The sequence below is a fragment of the Tyto alba genome, unplaced genomic scaffold (genome assembly GCF_018691265.1).
Source record: "Tyto alba isolate M040663 unplaced genomic scaffold, T.alba_DEE_v4.0 Super-Scaffold_30, whole genome shotgun sequence".
In the NCBI taxonomy this organism is placed as follows: Eukaryota; Metazoa; Chordata; class Aves; order Strigiformes; family Tytonidae; genus Tyto; species Tyto alba.
The window spans coordinates 4,135,325-4,155,019 of record NW_024881305.1 but is presented as its reverse complement, the minus strand read 5'-3'; the positions used below and the strand labels follow the sequence as shown (position 1 = coordinate 4,155,019).

The following is a 19,695-nucleotide window of genomic DNA, read 5'->3' as shown; positions in this document are numbered from 1 at the left end:
TGCTAAGCACTGCCATCCCCTCATCTCTTCTCCTTCCCCAGCAGCTTACGTTGTGCCGTTTCAAAATATTGGTAGCAACAGAGGGTTCTTAACCATGGACCAGATCCCATGGATTCATCCCTGTGTCAGCAGCCACCCAGAGTAGAGCATATCCAGCTGGATTTCAGGTCCTCCACTCCTGAAAGCTGTCTGGCCCAGCCCTGAACACCCTTAGCAGGCTGTTCACTGTCCAAACGTTAACACTTGTTTTGGGGGGGACATGGTCTGCCAGCTCACCTTACAAATAATGCTGAAGAGCTACAAAAATAAACTCAGAAGCACTCATGCCTGATTGCAGGAACCTCTTTGTTTTGTCAGTTCGCAGTGGGAAGGAAGTTCATATTTTAATTGCTACAGACAATATCCTGGTAGGAGGTTGACTCTGGTGTTGCACACCAGTAGACTGGATTCCCTTCTCCTCAGGCTCTTGTAGTCAAGTGAGAAGGACAGTGTTTCTGCTCACACACACAGAGCAGGAGTGTAAGCTGTGGATTTGCTTTTGGCAGCAGGTCTAGTTGGGGTGGCTGAAGCCTGGCTCTCCAGTAGGAATAGTTGAATAGGACACAATACCAGTTTTTCTAACTCAGCCAGCCATATAAACCACTACTGATTTCAGCTTATGATGTCTCAGAAGGCATCTTTTTTGCTGCTGTGTTGCTAGGAGAGGGCAGAGTGGACAGGCAGGAGCAGCAACTCCTATGCTGTAAGGCTCAGAGCAAATGCAAAGCAGTAGGTTAGTGCTGGAAGGAGCAGTTAACGTATCAGGTGACTGCTGGAATCATTCCAACAAAGATCTGCCTAAATACAGTGGGAATACTGCTTGCCCAGTGATGTGTATGCTCTCACCGAGTGTATCTCATTAGCATGTTGTTAATGTCAGTAATTATTGATGACATGAATGCAGAAGCATATGTAGATAATATACAACTACCAGAACTGATAGAAGTGCATCTGTATTTTATGACGGATACTAGCATCTCAGTGAATTTGATCTCTATACATCTGTTGGGATTTAGAGAGGTATCTGGCTGTGACAATCACAAGAAATACAGTGACATTTGTGCCTTCAGGGAAGGGTGTTCTGGGAGCGTAGTCTAATACATAGAGAAAGAGACTTGTCTTCAAAGCTGTGGGTTATCTGAACGATGGCTGTGCTGCTGTGTGAACTGTATTTTATTTCCACTTATTAACACAGGCGTGTGATACTCCTTTTCACCTGTACTTAATCACTGTGGCTTGTAGGTCCTTCAAATTCTCCTCCTTTGGCTTTGCAGTCTGAGCTGGAGGGATGAGCGTACTTCTGCACTGCCTAGGTGGGCGAGGACACATATGCTATGCATGCCTTGGCTTACTGTGCTCAAGCCAGTTTGGCAGCGAAGAGGGTGGGCTTTGGGCTGGTCCCTGGGGGGGTCGGCCGTGCACACACAGCTGCTGTGCTGGACCTGAGAGCAGCTCAGCTCGGCGCCCGCTGGCTGCGTAGGCATCCTCTGGCTGATGCGGGGTTGGTGCAAGATGTTTCCTTTCAGTTACACCAAGGGTGAACCGAGTGCAGCCAGCAAGCTCATGGTAAAGGCTTCTTGCCTCCAAGGTCTGCCTCCAGTTCAAAGCCCTCGTAGCGTACCCCCAGCCTGTGCTGGAAGGTGACAGCAAGCCAGGTGCACCACAAGTGGGGGAAGTCAGTGGAGTATCAATCGCTTTCTTTCTACCCTCCCAAAACACTCACATGCACACAGCATAGTCCTCCCTACCTCCAACGAACCAAATCTAGCACAGACTCAGTTGATCTAAGGAGATCCTTGCCTGCCCATCGCTGGCACCCCAATGCTTAGTCCCGTGGTATTGCCACACCCCCTCCGAGCTCCCCCTCCATCCTGTCCTGACATGCTCCCCTCTGTCCCCGAAAAGAGAACAATCCCCCTAGTCCAGATTTGGGCAGAGACCTGTGCAGTCTCCATCCCCATCTATCACCTGGCCAAGCCAAGATTAAAATCCAGCCGTCCTGCCTGCCCAGCCAGTGCTCTATCATCCCCATTTCCTCAGGACTGCTGACTGCAACCCTGCTGCCATGATTTTGGTGCCTGCTTTGCTTTGGGGGGTCCTGGACAATGTGGCTGGGTGCTACCGTGCAGTGAACAGCCCCATCCCATAGCAGGCTGAGCTTCTTGCACCCGGAGCACTAAGCCCAGCTTTCAAGGATTTTTTCCTTTCTCCCTGCTCCTGTTCCAGCTGGGCCAGTCCCCTCCTCCTCATCACTTCACCAGGCAGGACTGAGCCTTTCTCCAGCACAGCTGCAGCAAATTCCCTTTCTGCCTGCACTGCTGAGAAGCCTTGAGGTGGCCCTGACTCGCTGACTGGCAGTTTGCGTTGGCAAACAGGCGGTAGGCACCGGGCTTGCCACATCAAATGAAAAATATCATGCAACCAAAAATTCTTAGAAAAACCCAAACGCATCTAATCCACCGAATAGGGTGTGCAAGATGTAGGCAGCAAGATCAATTTAGGGCAGGGCAGGAAAAAGCAGGAAGGATGGACAAGGAAAGGGTGTTGTAAAAAAGATCTATTTTATATGTAAAATTTCAGGGCAGTATTTTTTAGCAATTTGCATAATTGGCGACCACAGATAATCCCCTGAAATCAACTAAATATATTACAACTGGGGGCTTTCCAAGCCCAGTTTGCTTTCTGAAATTGATTGGTTTCAGCTTTGCATTTTTTTCTGTGATCGTTCTTTCTATCTTTACCAGCTGAATTTGGCTGGTTTCTAAAATGCCTGATTTGGGAGCAAAACTGAATATTCACCTGGGGATGGCTCACTATGGTGAGTTTGAGTCAATGAAAATGTGACTTAATTTTAGCTTTCATTAGGAAAAGGCAAAAAACAGCTGCTAAAATGACAGATGAAGAAGACAAAGATGTTCTAATGCTTTTCATAAAAAGCCAGGTGAAACTACATTTAAATCTCTGATTGCCTAAACTGTTAGCTGAGGCAAACTGGGCTGGCTCCACTGGAGTTAAATCTGGCCCAGCTGCTCTGAAATGGAGACACTCCAAAGCCATAGCCACTTTGGAGATTTTCTCCTGAATGATTTGCCAAAAGACATAGTGAACTGCTTGCTAAGTGCATGTTTACAAATGCATCTCTTTTCATCCATCTATATCTCTTTCCAATCATTTCTGTGGTCTGTTCTGGAAGCCATCTAAGCGAAAGGCTTCCCTACATCCAATTGTTTCTCTTCTTTAATAGCCATGGTTAAGAAAGTCATATTATTAAATTGTTATATATCCCAGGAACTGGCACGCTCAGATGCAGACGTGAGGGCTATAGCATAAACCCAAACAGTATCAATAGTCACACTTTTATTTTTGTTTAAATAGTTGGTCCCAACTGTACCAAAAGTTGCTTTAATAAGGAGATTTAAGTCAATGAAAAAGCTGTATTTTGACCTTTGAAGCAGCAAGCTGCTTTCTTCAAAATTCTCATGTATATCATTACTGGATATATCTAAGCATCGTGGAGGTTCAGTATTCAGATGATATCACTCCAAACTAATTAGTTGTACTCAAAAGTCTGACCAAGTCAGAGGAAAGGGAATGCAGTGGTTGCCAGTAATGGGAAAGATATTAGGAAACACGTCCCCTGGGTCAAATGCCAAACTTGTACTCAACCAAACTTCCCTTCAATTCAGTGAAAGCATTTTTTCTAAGTTAAGAATGAATAAGATACGAGACAGGAGAGAGAGCCAGCTCCAGGGGGGACACAGCAGCCTTGTGTTTAAGCACGGGACTGAGACCAGGAAATCCTCAGCTCGCCTGCCCACTGGACCGGGGAACGGCTGGATGAGTGGGGAAGGTGCCTCACCTCCCTGTGCCTGCGGGCTCTGATTCATGGGCACTAGAGCAAACATCTGAGATGGGCTGACGTGTTGAGTCCCTGCAGCAATCTGCACCCCACAGCCTGACCTGCTAGGGACTGGTCCATCTTTCTCAGCAGTTTAAGTGCATATGATGGGCCGTAAACTGGGCCATACTCCTGGCAAGCGCAGACTGTGTGACACCAGACTGCCACGGTGTGTCTCGCTAGCCCTCGCCTGCCAGAGCCCTTGTCCTTTCCTGCTGGGAATAGCTGCAATATCTCTCCGCTTTAGGGGAAACTGGATGTGAAATATAACAAATTAGGATGTTTCAAGTGCTTTGAAATCCTCAAACCAGAAAGCGTGAAATACTGTCTTCGCTCTTTCTCACACATGCACAAAATGGTACCTGTTTTTCACTTTATTTTGGGGATTTCCTACAGCAAATTGTATAGCTATTTGCTCATTGGATTTGGTTTTCAGGTCCTTCATGTATGTGAAGCAGTTTCATTTTGATGCCACTGATCAACACTGCTGTTGCAGTATGACCAAGGAAGAAGATGGCTTAGCTCATGGTAGATCAAAATTGGATGTAGGGTAGATATAAAATATAAAACGTAGAGACCAGTGTGGAAAAGGTACTGATTATGTTTGTTGACAGCCTTCGGGGCCAGGCCCACTGCTGATGCAAAGTGACAGGGATAAAAGCTTTCTGCAGAGACAAGAGCTTACAGACATGCCCCTGTTGAATGGCCATCCCGATAAATGGCATTAGCCCCGATCCAAGCCCATGTGTGACACCAGCTGCCCATCAGCATCAGATCTGCAGCTGCACTGCCCCTTTAAAAGCTCCAGTTGCTGGTCACTCTTTTTAATTCATCATCAACATACCAAAAAAATGAGCCCCCTTTATGATTCAGCAAAGAATAACATTGCTGGTTGGAGATCCTGGAAGTCTGGAGGCCATCAGGTTTTAAAATTTTTACTCTGAAGGAATTTCCTTTTTTAATATCGCTGTGCTCTCTCTAGCCAAAGCCAGGAAGCTGACTATCTATGGACAACAGTGACCAAAATTTGGTTTTCCTGGAATTTTCTCTTTTCCCTCCACACACCCACACAATAGGCTTTTTAGGATGCCTGCAGCCTGTAATTTGCCTTTCTAGCCTGATAATGTGGCTTGCAGAGGCATCGGTTTTGCCAAGTCATCATCTGGAAGGAACACTTTGTTATGCAACAGGCTTCATTTTCCCCCTGCGTGTCCTATGGCCCACGGTTGCCACTGAGCCCAGCTCCAGCCAAACGGGCTGTGTCAGAACCACCGTGCAGACACTGGGAAGCGGGAGGAAGACCATGAAGTCTGGGAAAGGGCCTGAAACTTTCAATTTCAAAAGGCACAGCCCAGAAACCAGAAGGACCAAGAACCCAGTGCTGTGGTTTCCCTTTGCCTGACTAAAGAAAATAGCTGCTGTCTATTTTTACTAAAAATGTGGGACATGGGGCCCTCTCTTCCCCCTGCACAAATGGGGGATGCTGCTCACAATGAAAGAGTGGGGGAGTGGAGCAGGGGGGGGTCATCCCGGATTAAAACCAGCTGACTGGTCCACAGAAATCTCTCCCGTAGATTCTTCAAATATTTCTTGCCCACACCACTGGAAGATTTATTTGTAAGGTGAAAGAAAGTTAGTTGAGAAAGGGATTTGGGAATCTCATCTCACCTACAAAAATTCCTCTTTTTCATTTTAAGGCAGGGATGGGATTGATCTAATTCTCTCCCCCTTTCTCTTCTCCAGTTCCGCATCACCGTGCTGCATGGTGTTCCCAGGGCATTCAGCATGACAAATCAACGCTGATGGCATCATTAAAAATTTGCAATGTGTCATATACCTTGCAGAAAATGAAAGCCATCTGTACAAGTGTAGAAATGGGATTCCAGCGTGTGAAATGTGTGTTAGGTATGTGACCTTTGTGTTCACTGTCATGAGTAGTATTTTGAACCTCTAAACCTCTGATCAAAAAGATGTTTTTCATTTTCAACAACAACAAAAAAATCCTTACCAGGGAGAACAAAGACTTCAGTCTTGTTTTACTTAGGCTTATTAACTTCGTATGTTTGTTTTTTATTAAAAAACTCTTTTTAGATGACCGAAAATACAAAAAAAAAAAAAGTACTAAATGTGTCAAAATGGCACACATAGAAATTACTTGTGTGGGGGGAGTAGCTATGTGGCAAATCATTCCTTTGGTTCTTTGTTCCTTAGATGAAAACTACATAGAAGTGTATATACTGAGGAATACTCCGGCAGAACTGGACAGAGGTGTTCCAGCCGAGTCCCTTTTGTATGATACTGCATCCCCAAAGTCCTCAATTTCTACAAATTCCATTGCTCCATTCCCTTCTGCACAGGAGCAGCTTTCTCCCCAGGACGGCAGATATGGGTTAATGTTGCGAGTTGAGTTTGGGCTGGTCTCCCTCCAATTCCCAGCATGGTGCTCTCAGCCCAGCAACAGGGCGGTGCAAAATGGAATATACTGCCCTGTGCAATGAAGCGTTACAGGGGCACGTAGTGCGGAGGTGCATCGTTTTAGAGGGTGAGGCAGGCAGAACTGGCTGATATAAGCTAGCGGAGCAAGAGATGCTGGTGGTCCAGAATGTATTTCTTCCCTCTCAAAATTGTGATTATAATCATTTGGTTCCAACTGCTGCTGCAAATGCCACATTGCAGCACACTCCCAGTGGCAGAGAGGTTTATACAGGCAGGTCATCCCCTTTGGGCACATTGCCTTTGCAACCACTATTGGGAGCTTTCATTAAAAATGGACCTCCTGAGCTAATTCTCTCAACTCAGCGAGGAACTTTTAATTTGCAAGCTTGAAGGCAATCCATTCCTCCTTCCCATCCGAGAATCTGTTGTACATTTTATACTGTTTTCTAACCCTTCCCATTGGCACTAGCAAAGTCGAGACATAGCAGTTTCTGCGGCCAGTGACAAACATCAGAGAGCAACGTGGCCAGAATTACAGCCCGTTGTCTTCCACTTCCCAGACCAGAAAGCAATTACCGCTGGGTCAACTAGAAGCAGATTCAGGCACCGGTGCAGAGCAATTCCTGTGCTGTGCAAACCCAGTGCAAAGACTCTGAAATTCCTAGAGTAAGTAGCCATTCAGTGTACAATTTGCAAAGGTGTTTCCAAACAATTGTTAATTATTCGGAAAAACCAGCCAAGCCTGACAAACCTTTATCTCACCAGACACTGTGGTTGCTATCTCCCATGGAGCTGCACCAGTAGTAACAGGAGGGTAACTTTTGGAAGACAGCGGGCTCAGTATGGACTGGCTCCAAGTATGTACACAGCTGATTATTTTCACAGCCTTGAAGGACTTGGCTCGCACACGCACAAAAAGTATAGGACGAAATGCTGCAAAAGTTACTCTTGGAATTGGGCTGATGGAAGCCTCCTTGCAGACGCCGGGACTGTCCCTCTGCAGCCTGGCTGGCCTGCAGGGACCCGGGAAGGGAAGGGGGCTCCGAGGGAAATGTGCGTTGGCCGGTCCGGCGACGGGGCGAGACCGGGGAGGGGGGGGGGGGGGGGGGGGGGGGTGCGGCCGGTTGCGTCTGTGTGTCCCCCAACATGGCAGCAGCGCCCTGCAGCCGCCCCACGTGCTGCCGTCCCGCCGGCGCGCCTCTCGCCCCGCCCCCTGAGGGGGAGGGGGCGTGGCCACCGCCCGGTTTCGGCGCGTCTCCTGCCGGCCTGCCCGCGGATTGGCGGGAGGCGGCGGCGGCCCCGCCCCCTGGGAGCGCGGCCAGTTCCCGGCGTCCCGCGGCGGCTGCAGCGGAGCCGGTGGGGTGCGAGTCTCTCTGTCCGTCCGTCCGTCTGTCCGCCCGCTTTACCCGCGCCCATGGAGCTGCTGTGCGTGGAAGCCGTCCCCCGCGTCCCCCGCGCCGGCCGCGACCCGCAGCTCCTGGGGGACCGGCGGGTGCTGCAGAACCTGCTGAGCCAGGAGGAACGCTACAGCCCCCGCGTCTCCTACTTCCAGTGCGTGCAGCGGGAGATCAAGCCCTACATGCGGAAGATGCTGGCCTTCTGGATGCTGGAGGTACGGGGCCCCCGGCTGCCTCCTCCCCCGCCGCAGCTCCTCTTCCCTGCCCGGCCACCGGCGTTTTTCCTCGCCCGCCGGCCGCGCTTGCAAGCGTGCTGGCTCCGGCGGGGGGGAGCCCAGGGCAGGAGCACCCGACCCGTGATTCCGTGGGATCGTTTCGTGCATGGGTGCAAGAGATAATCCAGGGGACAGGAAAGCCTTGAAGTCTCCGGGCTTGGTATGCGCCGGAGGTCAGGTCTCCGGTTTGGGGGGCGCTGTGCCGGTGGGGAGGAAGAGGGTGAGGAGGGCAGTTGCAGCGGGGCAGTATCTCTGGGAGTGCTGGCTCTGCTGGAAGGTGTGATTGCCCCGTGCGGGAGGAGCAGATTCGCCCCCCCTCGCACGTCCCGAACCCACAGCCTGTGCTCACCCCACCCTGGGGACGTGCTGCCGTCGGACCCCTGTTTGCACCCTGCTCCCCAAAACTTCTGGGCGGAGAGCTGGGCTGTGCAGCCAGCAGGCTAGAGGCTCGCGTTTCCTGAATGGGGCTGAAAATGCGTGCTTAAACAGGGGGAAAATAATATTGCTACCATTTACTTCCCTAAATTAAAAATGAATGCGGCTCTCTGCGGGATACAGTTCAGTGGGGGAAATCTCATGGGCCTCTTCACGAGGTGGTCAGAGTAAAGAGTCTCAATAGAGAAGGAAAGACCAGAGACTGCAAAGGACAAATGACGTTGGGATTGACCCTGCCTGCTCTCCACCCCGGCTGCTGTTGCAAGCTGTCCTGCTTCTGTCAAAAGAAATAATGAACAAAATGCTTTTTAAAGTTTTGTTTTTTTTTTTCTTTCTTTCTTTTTCCCCTGCTATTATAGTTCTGTTTCTGCAATTTCCTTTTGGAGAAGGGTAGTTAGATAAAAGCTGCTTTGGAGCCTGTTCCCGTGAAGCCCTAAAGGCAGTCAGAAAGCGGATGACACTTGGCAGTTGTCGTGATCGTGCGTGTCGGTGTCCCCAGCGCTGGGGCAGTCGCTGCTGGAAGGAGAATGGTGGTGTTTGCTGCTGTATGAGGAGAAACCTCAATGTATTTATGGTTGTGTCGAAAGAAGGAAGTTAAATATGATCAGTGTTTTGATACTGGTTGAGAGATAAGAGCAGAGGGCTGAAATTCAGAGCTCCTGGATTCTGTTTGTGGCTGTGGGAGGAGGAAGGGTTTTGGGTTCTGCCATTGATTCTTCTTGTGTCTCTGGGCCACGTAAGGTGGAATTGCCAGAAGTGACTGTGGATCCTGCCCTGTTAGGTCTCTAGCTGGAGATATGCTGGAATTGTTTATTTTCTCCAGAGGTCCCCAGTCCCCACAGAGCAGAAAATGGCAGCTTTGCTGGAGACATCCCCAAAAGGGAACGTTAAAAAAGGGGCCAAGTATAGCAATTTTGGTCTAACTTATATGTAGCTAGGAAGAGTGCACGGTTAAGTTCTGCAGCTTTCCACAGGAAGATGGTCTTGAGGCATTGGTCAGACTTATTGCTGGTATCATCCTGCTGAAGTCACAGGCTTAACACCTGTAGTTAATTTACTCCTTAGCACCAAGGAGCCTTCAAAGCCCTGCAGATAGGTGTGAAACACCATCATGACAAGAAGCTTTGAAGCTGCGGTGCAGGCAGGATTGGGGGAGTCCTGTGCTGATGAAAACTTCCTTTTATTTTATTTTTTTCTTTATTTTTGTAATTGGGTTTTGTCAGGTGTGCGAGGAGCAGAAGTGCGAAGAAGAGGTCTTCCCCTTGGCCATGAATTACGTGGATCGCTACCTGTCGTCAGTCCCCGTGCGGAAAAATCACTTGCAGCTTCTGGGAGCAGTCTGCATGCTCCTGGCTTCCAAGCTGCGAGAAACCATGCCCCTGACCGTGGAGAAACTCTGCATTTACACAGACAACTCCATCACGCCTCAGCAGCTCCTGGTAACCACCCCGATCTGAAAGAGCCCTTTACCTCCTCCCCAGCTCTCTTATTTCCTGCATCCTGCTACTTGGCAGCGTACCTGGCTCCGTGTCTCCTCCTGTTTTCTTTCTCCCATTTCTTCACTTTCCTCTGCATTCCCCAAGCAACCTCCTCTCCTCCTTGCCCAGGTGGGTGCGATGCCCGTCGCTGGAGACCTTTCCTGTTGGAGGAAGCAGAATGGTCACCGCCAGGTTATAGAGAAAATTCCTTGTGCCTTAAGTGCTGGTTGCCAGCGCTGAGCTGCCGCACCGAGCTCACTCTCGGGCGCTGGTTTGCTCTCGAGTGACAGCTCTGGAGAACAAAGGCTCCCGTCTGCGCAGCCAGCGGGGCACGAGGCGGGGGCTGCCGCTGGGGCGTGCGGCTCTGACTTGCCCCGGCTGCAAAGGGGCATGACGTGGGAGATGCATTTCCACACCGGCAGGAAAAATGAAGCTTTAAGTGGAGAGTTAACTGGCAAAATGAGTGGGAGCCTTTCTCACCTGGGATCCGGCTGGCTGGGTTGTACGACCGGGGCTGACACGGCTGCTGAGGGGCTGGAAATGAATGGGACCTCGCTGGTGCCCAGGTCCTGCTCCGCACCCTTGAGTTAAAGCAGAGCTACTTTGCCTCTCCCGTCAGATGATCTGGCAGCAGCTGTGTAGGCTTTGAAAGGCAAAGCGTTTTCATGTCTGATAAAAGTGCAAAGCAAAGATCCAGACCTCTGGGTTCAACTTTGCCAAGGGGGGAGGATGTTGGAGAACCCCTTTTCTTGGGGGCCTTCGGTGCTGGTAGATCAGAGCCCTCAGGAGGAAACGGCCACCTCGCTTCGAGTAACAAACATCCCTGGAGACGGTTTGTCTACGAGAATTTCTCAGGGTTAGTCATCGCCTTATTAAATACATATTTTTTTGGGCTGGGGTGGGTGAGATGATCTGAGTGTGATTTGTCCCCAGGGTGGGGAGTGAACCCACAAAACTTTCAGGTGTGAATCGGAAGGCAGTTCTGGTAACTGGGGAACTCTAGTATGAACATGGTTTTTCCAAGTGCCAGCGAAGGCTGGGGAAAATCCCCTCACCTCCCTACCTCTCTCCCTGTAGCTGTTTGTGGGTGGTTGTTGCCTTAAGTAGCACTCATGGAAAAAAGTAGGTGGATCATCACCATGAATAGTGGCGAGGGATGGGAATGCACAGAGGAAACGCAGGTGCTCATTGCTCCTCTGGATGCTGAGCTGTGGTCGTGCTGCGGGGGGCTGACACAAAATCTTTCTCCTGCTTTCTCAGTAAATCTTCATCCTTGAGAGCACCTCCAGCAATGGATTCTGCATGGGTATCTCCCCAAGACTGGGATCCATCACGTGAAACTAATCTCAGCCTGTAATGGGAGGGTTCCTGTTGGCCCTGTGATAATGAGGGGGTTAACATTTAGCTGGAAAAAAAGGCGGGGGGGGGTGTGGAATGAGAGTTGGTTTGCATTCACTTTTCTGCTGGACCAGCAGAAGTTGCAATTGCCTCTTGCAAAAGCAACAACCTGAGCAGAAGGTGCCTACCAGATGTCTTGTAGGCAAGCAGGCTGCGTTTCAGAGTGTGGACAGGGCTCTCCATGCCCTCGGGAGCATGAAGGCGATCAAAATGCATGTTGTGGGCCAGTGTCAGGTTTGTGTCTGTTCGGAGTGATGGATAAGCTCTGTCCAACAGGAATATGGGTTGCAGGAGGGTGAATTTACTGCCACGCTTCACCTCTATCTTCCTCTCTGATCCAGACTTTACAAGGGAGTCCTGTCATCATCCCTGCAGACTAGGGGAGATCATCACAGCAAATTCTAGTGATTTCTGGGCTACAAGGAGTTGGTCTCGGTGGGCACCTTGCGCATATCTCCTATGGATCCCAGTTGTATTTCGTTCTGATTTATTTGGTGATTTATTCTTGGTGAGGATTTGCTTTTTTTGGTTGACTCTTGAGCTGTATTTGTACTAGGCTCCTTCCAAAGGAGAACAGGTAGGAGATGTGCAGGTGGGTGGTAGGCAGAGCATGTGCACTATCCCTGGAGGCTTTCTTTCACTCTTGCACTCAAATGCTAATGCCTCCTCACTCCAAGTTTTTTTTTTTATTTCCTCCCCCCAGAGGTTTGTCAGCAGGAAGCTGTGGCCAAGCAGTGCCACAATGTCCGTCTCCCCTTCTCCTGGCACCACTGGGGTTGAGATGAAGGAGGAAAGTGCTGTCTGCTGCCTCTTGCTCACTTCTGATTGTGCAGGGCTCGGTACCGGAGTTTTCCTCCTCTGTACTTTTTTCCAACCAGGCTCCTGGGTTGCTCTCAGTGCAGCAGGAGACACCGCCGGATGGTTGGCCCAGATCTCTTTCATCGTTGCACTCCAGAATCAATATGCGGTTGAGGTGGACAAGAATTTTGGGCATCAAAAGTCCTTTCCTGGGATGGCTAACGATAGCTTTTTCAGGCAAATAGGACCTCTTTCCTCTTTCCCAAGGGGATGGCTGTGAACGCTCGGCAGTGCAGGGGCTTATTCCTGGTAATTGGTGCTAGCCAAAGGGCTGAGCAGAAGGCATCACAAACCAGCCACCGCCCTTAAGGAGGGGTGCTGAGGCATTTGCAGATGTCTGGGCAGGGGCTGCTCTGCAGCCCGTGATCTGGTGGTCATCTTTCCCTGCCCAGCACAGGGCTTGCTTTCGGTAGATGTTTAACCCTGTTTGGAGCAGATCCTGCTCCAGTCTCCCGTTGCTCTCCAGTGTAAAGAGAGAGTGGAGGTAACATCTGAAGATAACGGGAAGGATTTGTCTTTGCTTTGGGAGCTGACAAGAGTTAATACCCTGATTACAAAACCAGGGCGAGCTGCAGTTTTCCTCCTCTGTGCTAATCGTGGTAATGTTACTTCTCTTTCACAATCTCGCAGTGGAAGAGGGTGGGGAGGGGAAGGGGAGCTTCTTCATCAAGGTTTGGACAATGGTGCATCCTGGCCTCTTCTCATGGATCGCTGCCATTTCAGTGTCCAGCGTGTCCTCCCCAGCCTTTTGGAGGAAGCTGGCTCACTTTCCCAGTAGGTTTGCTTCCTTCTCTTGCCGGGATGCTTGACACCAGCTCAGCGGTTTAGAAAGGACATATTTGAAACAAAATCTTGATAAAGTTATTCTAGGGAGAAGGAAATGATGCAACGGGGGACTTGGCCATTTGGAGGAAGTTGGATTTCCGTGAAGGGCGTTATCTAACCTACCTTTTTTTATTTTTTTTTAATAAAGGCTTTTCTGGCCTGTGCAAGAACGTGTTCAGCTGCATGAAGGCTGGGGAGAGCAGTTGTAGGCCACGTTCACCTGCCTGGTTTGCTCCTAACACATTGGCTTGCCTCTGAAGTCTTTGACCTAAGGTTAGTTTTGCAAAATGCCAGGTATTTCCTAGCAAAGACTGTAAGAACGATCAAGCCACTATGCAGCTAATGAAGGGAGCAGCAGTGACAGCAGGCCGTGAGGGGTGAAAATAAAGAGGAGGTAATAGCTGAGTAGAAAGGGATGTTTACTTGTGATAGAGCATTGCCTTTCCAGAAGACATGCTTGTATTTTACAGTTTACCTTCTGCTTGTTGCATGGGTCGGTCAGATGTGACCGTTTGTGTCTGAAGTTGGCACCTTTACCCTTCGCATCCCGACTTGAACTCTGGGCAGGGGATGGAAACAAACGTTTGCCCCAGATTTCCTATTTGCAAATGGACTTTCATGGCTGCTCATTTCTGTAGCTGTGTCTCAGCTGCCGGGTTGGGTGGGTGGCTAGCAGCAACATCAGCAGCTCTTTCCACCCTCTTTTTGACTCAGCTCGCGAGCACAACGGAGAGCAGCCTGCTCCCGCTTCGCTGGTGCCTCACCAAGTCTGTGATAATGTGAAATGGTACCTTATCAACCTGAGTGACAAAATCAAACGTGACTTCTTTTTCTCCTGCAGACAGGGCTGCTGCAGAGGGGAGCTGAGTGCTTTGCTCCCTGTGCAGCCTTGCCAGATAGGTTTACACAGACTCCTTGTAGGCACAGCGGGTGTGTGGGTGTTGCTGAGGGTAGATGTACAGAGTGGCTGTCACTACATGAAAGGGAGAGAAGCCGGTGTGACTGTCACATCCCAGACTGAGTTTGCAGAGCTGTAAATTGAGTAAAACAGCCTCTGCTTGTCACTTGGGTCTGTCTTGGTGAGAGGGTGCAGAGGCAGCAACCGGGGGCTTGAGGCCGTTTCACTGCAACAGGGTTGTGCTCCGAGATCACCTTGTCGGAGCAAGGGAGGCAATGGGAAATGGTCGCTTTCCTTCCTTCTTGTTTTTCATTTTTCTTTCTCGTGCTGCGTAGCCAGGAGAGATCAAGGGAGCAAGCTTGCAGAGGGGGAAGCTCAGTTGCTCTGCAGTGTCCCCCCCTAGAGACGCTGGCTGAGCGTGGAGGGGCTCTGCCCTGGGGGCTCTTGCAGAAGCGGGACCTGATGCGTTCCCAGCGATGGGATGCTCAGTGGGCAGCACTGGCAGCTTGCAGCCCTTCCACGAGGAGGGTGGGCTCTGCAGGCTGGAGGAACAAAGGGACGTTTTCCACTTTCTTCCTCTCTTTCATTAGCCAGGCAGAGACCGATTCAATTAGGTGCAAAACAAAATGCCAGGAAAAGGATGTTTGCTATACTGAGTGGTGCTGCTGTCGCAAACCTGCTTGCCTATCTCTTGCAGCCTTTTGTTCTGCTTCTTCCACAGATAAAGTGATTCAGAGCTTCTGACATGCTGCTCTGAGAGCGGGAAGTCCCCAGGGTTAGCTGGAGAGAAGCGAGGAGCGGGGTGGTTTGGCAGGAGAGAGGCTTCCCTGAGCTAAATCCTGTGAGCTGGTGACAGTCCTTGGCGCCTGCCGCCTTCAGCTGGCATCTCGAGTGCCGGCTGGGTCTTGGGATCAGGCCTTTTGTAACAACGAGGTTTTTAAGAAGACGATGAACCTGTGTACTAGCTGGAAAAGAGCTGCTGTTGTGCACTGCAAACGGACAGGCTGTTGTTGTCCCAGATCAGTCCTGGTGTGGCAGGAGCCGGCTTGTCTCAGGTGAGGTCTCATGGCTGAGCGGGTCTGCACCCTGGATCTTCTCCTGAGGACAAAATGTGTCCCAGCAGGGACAGGCTCTCTGCCATACCAGTGTGGACGTCGTGTGCCCCTGGTGACTCCCAGTAGCTGGTTTGCAGCTCTGGGAGGACAGGCAAGGAGCGAGAGCCCGGATGACGCTGGGCTGGTGTTCCCTCTGTTCTCGGGAGCTCCCCTTTCAGGTGCAGTGAATCCTTCTGGCTTGCTTCGCGAGCAGCCACCTCCAGGTCCTCCCTTTGACCTTCTCCCTGGGTCTGCAGAAGCGCCACACTCCCAGCTCACGTGGAGAAGCCCAGCTGGAGCTGCCTTGGCCTCTCGCCCTCGGGGCAGTGACTCCCGAAGGTGTCGGCAGTCCCCTTCCCAAGAAAATGGGCTGAAGCACGAGCAAGCAGCCAGCTGTGGGCTCCAGATGAGCAAGAAGTAAGGACAACTTGTCTCCATCTCCAGCGACTCCTTCCCTGCGTCACCTTGCTGAGTTGCTGCAGTTTAACCACTGACCAGCACTACCTGTTTTTTCTTCTTTTACCCAAGGCTGATCACTCCCCTCTGTTCCAATCTCCCTGTTGAACCCGCCGCTCTCGGTGACCCGTGCTGTGATCCTCAAGCTCTGGAGCTCATAGCTGGGTTTCGTCTTGCTTTTATCCTCTGGATTTGGCTTAAAAATATAGAAAGATTGGCAGGCTGGCCATCCATATGGGAGACTAGTGAGAGTGCTGTAGCGAAGCACTGCTTTCTGGTGAGAAAAGTGCAGGCAGTGAAATGGCAAACGGCACGTTTGGCCTCATGGGGGGATTTGGAGCAGGTTGAGCAATGCTGTTCATTTAAGCAACTCAAAACTGGTATTGTTGTGTAAGGGGGAAGAGTGGGTTTTTTTTTCTTTTTTTTTTTTTAAAAAAAAAAAGAGCAAAAATTAAGATCTGCCCTTATGAAAAATCTCACTTCTTCAAATCCATCTGTTCTGGCAGCCCTTTGGCACGTCTGTGAGCCGCACTGACCTTGTAATCCTAGACCACTTGGAAAAAGAATAGATGCTCTGCTGGGTAGGACTGGGTTCTGAAATGGAGATACCTGATACAAATCCCGATTCAGCTCTGTCCTTCCAAACCTGGAGCTTCAGCTCCTGCAGGGTGTTTTCCTTTCCCAGCACATCCGCAGGGCCACTGTCACCCCCTGCTAGCAGGGAGGAGGGACATGGGGGGCATCTTCTGTGGCCTTTCTGGCGTACCTGGACCCCATTGCCAAAAGCAGATTTGCTGCTGATCCAGAGGATGAGATAAATTGGGGGCCAGAGATCTTCATCGTGGCTCGGGATGTGGGGGGAATTGGGACCGGCAGGGAGGGTGGGGTGGCTGGGTGTGGGCTGCCCGTGACATTGCTGCTGGGATGGGAAGGGAAAAGATCCTGGGAAGACGCTGCTCTCGCCTCTCCTGAGACGGCTGTCGGTGGCATGGTCGTACCCAGATGTACATCAAAGCCACCCAGCCCTGTGAGACCAGTATGTGTGTGGCCTCCGAGTCTGCTTCACCTGCTGCTCTAGCTAAGTCACGTAGACCTTGACGTTGATGGCAGAGTGGGGAGCTGAATGCAGGGGTCCCAAATTCTGTTCTAAGGCTCTAATCGTGGGGTTCCCCTTGCTTATACCTTGCTGGATGGGTGCTCTGGTGCCACCTGGTCATGCGAGGACTTGTTGGGTGGTGGCTCTGCCAAGTGCCTGCCCGTGGCTGCTCGGCACTTCGGTTTCCTTGTCGGCGTCAGGACTAATGCCCAGAGCTGGAAGAGCCTGCGAGAGGCTGAGCAGATGAGAGGAGCAGCCCAGGCTCCAGCTGAAATCCGCAGGGGGCACCCGGCCTTCCCACCATCTGTTCCCCAGCTTGCAGATTGCACAGAGACTGGGCTAGTGGAAGATATTACAAAAATCTCTGCTAGATGGTTAGAGAGAGCACCACGACATGGGAGGGAGACGTTGGCAGCCACCTGGTATGTAACTGGGAAGGAGCAGTGAGCTGTTGCTTGTATGTCAGTGGGTGAGGTGGGCATTACCGTGGTTCTTCAGTGCCTCTTCCCCCTGCGAAGGTGCTGGGGATGCTCTGCTGAGCATGACTGGAGGCTCTTTTGGCGCGATGAGCAGGGGAGGTTCTGCCAAGATGCACGTCCCCAGCGTGGGAGCTCCTCTGTAGGGCTGAGTGCCTGGTGTGTGTTTGAGCTGAAGACCTCAGCACCTCGTCTCCAGCCCTTGAGCTCTGCGGGGATGGAAGCTCTCATGCAGGAGCTTGGCCTGTCTGGATGCAGCCCTGAAAGCTCAGCTGTGCTTCCCCCACCTTCCCTTGCTTCGGTGTGTTGTGCAGAGGGGCTGGCTGCGGAGCAGCGATTGCCTCCGGCGGTTCACCGGCCAAGGAGCTGCTTTAGGAGGGAGTCAGCTCGCTACCTGGCTCCGAGGGGCACACGGAGAGGTGAGCTTCTCTCTTCCCTTTGCTGTAACGGTGGCAGCCCCGAGCTGGATTGCCCCTGGGAGCCTGGACATCAGCCTCTCCTTTCGGGAGTGGAGAAGGAATATGGGAACGGTGTGCCAACTGCTCCTTGCTCTGGTTTTTCTCCTGCGGGCTGTTGCAGCAACCTTGCAAAGCAGAGGAGTGTTAAAGGCTGATCCGACTGCACCTTGGAAAGAAGAAACCGGATTTATCGCTTCCTCTTCTGATCTTTACAACGGCTCAAGGCTGGATTTGTGCCAGTCGCAGGGCAGGGATGTTCCCTCTTTTCTTCCCTGTCTCATGGATTGTTCTGGCCTACCGTCCCTTCCCCAGCCTTATCTGCCCTCGCATCTGGTGAGTGTTTCTGCCTGGCCTAGCCCCGCTGAATAACATGCTCTCTCTCTGTCTGACTCTGCAGGATTGGGAGATTCTAGTCCTGGAGAAGCTAAAGTGGGACCTGGTCTCAGTGATAGCGAATGATTTCTTGGCTCACATCCTCCATCACCTCCCGCTGCCTAAGGACAAGATGGAGCTGGTGAAGAAACATGCACAGACCTTTATCGCCCTGTGTGCCACAGGTGGGTGCCTGCTCCCACTGCAGACGGAGAAGCCGGGGCTCGAGTCAGGCTTTGCTGGGTAACCTGCAGCAGGTCTCCACTGCCCTGGCTTTTCTGGGGAGCTGAATGCCTGCCTTCGTTCAAATCAGAGCACTGTGCTGCTCAGTGACGTGTTTTCTATCCCTGACAAAGGGGGAGAACCGTCTAGGGGGCTCTTGGTGGGTGCCTGAAAGATGCCAGGAAAGAGCAAAGCCGCCGTGCCACCCGCCTTGTGCAGGCTGTGACTGCGGGAGGGCGTCCAGGGTAAAGGCGGCGTTGAATCTGGGCTTTTCTCAGTCTCGCTCTAAGTCACTAGAGCAACCTCATCTTCAAGACTTTTGGTGAGACAGACCCACAGAAATAGTTTAATGGAGCTTGCTGCTCTGATGCTCTGCCTATTTCTTGTTGCTTCACTCCCGTTTCTCCCCGTTAAGCTGGAGAGACCCCTCTGTCTGGCCCTCTCTAGTTTTCCAGGGAAACCCCAGTCTGAAGAACTCGCCACGCACATCCTTGCTAATGGCTGCTTCTTTTTGCCCCTTGTGTCCCCATCCCGGCTCTAGACTACACTTTCGCCATGTACCCTCCCTCCATGATCGCGACAGGCAGTATCGGGGCGGCGATCCACGGCCTGACGGTCTCCGTGAACGATTTCACCGGCGAGGCGATCACCGAGCTGCTGGCCAGCATCACTGGCACGGAGGTGGTGAGTGTTGGCGGGGGAAGAGCGAAGCGGTTTTGCTGCTGGATCTGGTCTAAACCCTTCCTCTTTCTGCTGCTCTTAGAGGGAGAGGCACTGAGGCTGTTCGTAACGATGCTGACCTTGGTTTGAGGAGGGCCTAGAGATGAGCGAGCACCCCTAAACGCAGCACCCTCGGTCAGTCCCGCGGCCGCAGTTGGCTCCTGGCCGGCGGGCGCTGCCTGTGCGGAGCGGGGCGAGCTGGGGGACCCTTTGAACAGCAACACAAAAGGGGGAACGTCTGTTCCCTGCGCGGGCAGGTGTTGGCGGGATCGGGTTGACAAGGTGGGACGGGACAGAGAGAAAAGCTGGGCTCAGCATCTGCTAACCTCCGCCGGTGTCTGGTTGCAGGTGCCCAGACTCGGGTGGGAAGGGGGTCGGGGGGGCACAGAGGGTTTCAGGACGGTGGCTTTGCTGGGGACACCAGGATGGGGGGGGGGGCGTCTGCCTGTTCCTCCACTGCCCTTTCAGTGGGGACGAGGGACCGTCCGGCTCCCCGTTTCCAGGTCACTTCTGCTGCAGCAAAGTAATCGGGAGCTTTTTTTTTTTTTTTTTTTTGTTTCTGCCAAAGGCCCCTTTTGATCTTTTCTTCTGCCCAAGCGCTGATGCCGGCAGCCGGGCGCGGGGTTAGTTACAGTCCCCTGACAGCAGCGCCGGGAGTTGGAAGAGGTGCCGGTGCCGCAGCGGGTGGGAGGCTGCGGCGAGGCTTTGTCCAGGCAGGGAGGGGACGGGGCAGGAGGACGTCCTGATCTATTTGTGTGGCTTCAATTTTTTTTTTTTTTTTTTGTTGTTGTTGTTGTTTGCCGGAGCCTTTTTAAAGAGAGAGAATCAGTGCAGCCAGCTGCTTTCAAGCTGCTGCGGTGAATG

The 19,695-nt window shown here is 51.7% G+C and overlaps 2 protein-coding genes across 3 annotated transcripts in view; both read left to right on the top strand.

The window, feature by feature from the left end:
- The window catches only part of CCND3 (cyclin D3), a 46,638-nt gene that overhangs the window by 23,023 nt on the left and 3,920 nt on the right, over window positions 1-19,695 (top strand). The window contains exons 1-4 of one of the 2 annotated variants that reach the window (XM_033009421.2): window positions 7,687-7,985; window positions 9,704-9,919; window positions 17,915-18,074; window positions 18,653-18,795. In XM_033009421.2, the coding sequence (XP_032865312.2) occupies window positions 7,788-7,985; window positions 9,704-9,919; window positions 17,915-18,074; window positions 18,653-18,795 (717 nt within the window). In that variant the 5' untranslated portion in view covers window positions 7,687-7,787. Of the gene's footprint in view, window positions 1-7,686; window positions 7,986-9,703; window positions 9,920-17,914; window positions 18,075-18,652; window positions 18,796-19,695 lie in introns of those variants that run through there. The other variant, XM_042799977.1, reaches the window with a different exon arrangement.
- Window positions 13,321-15,889, top strand: LOC122154086. The gene is made up of 2 exons (XM_042799978.1): window positions 13,321-15,448; window positions 15,560-15,889. The coding sequence occupies exons 1-2, from the start codon at window positions 15,003-15,005 to the stop codon at window positions 15,879-15,881; spliced, it is 768 nt and encodes a 255-aa protein (XP_042655912.1). The 5' UTR covers window positions 13,321-15,002; the 3' UTR covers window positions 15,882-15,889.

What these genes read in the sequence shown, in the direction of transcription:
- LOC122154086 (XM_042799978.1), top strand. Translation starts at nt 15,003, where the DNA reads ATGGCTGAGCGGGTCTGCACCCTGGATCTTCTCCTGAGGACAAAATGT. An exon ending in GGGCTCCAGATGAGCAAGAA is followed by an intron (nt 15,449 to 15,559) that starts GTAAGGACAACT and finishes CTTTTACCCAAG; the next exon opens with GCTGATCACTCCCCTCTGTT.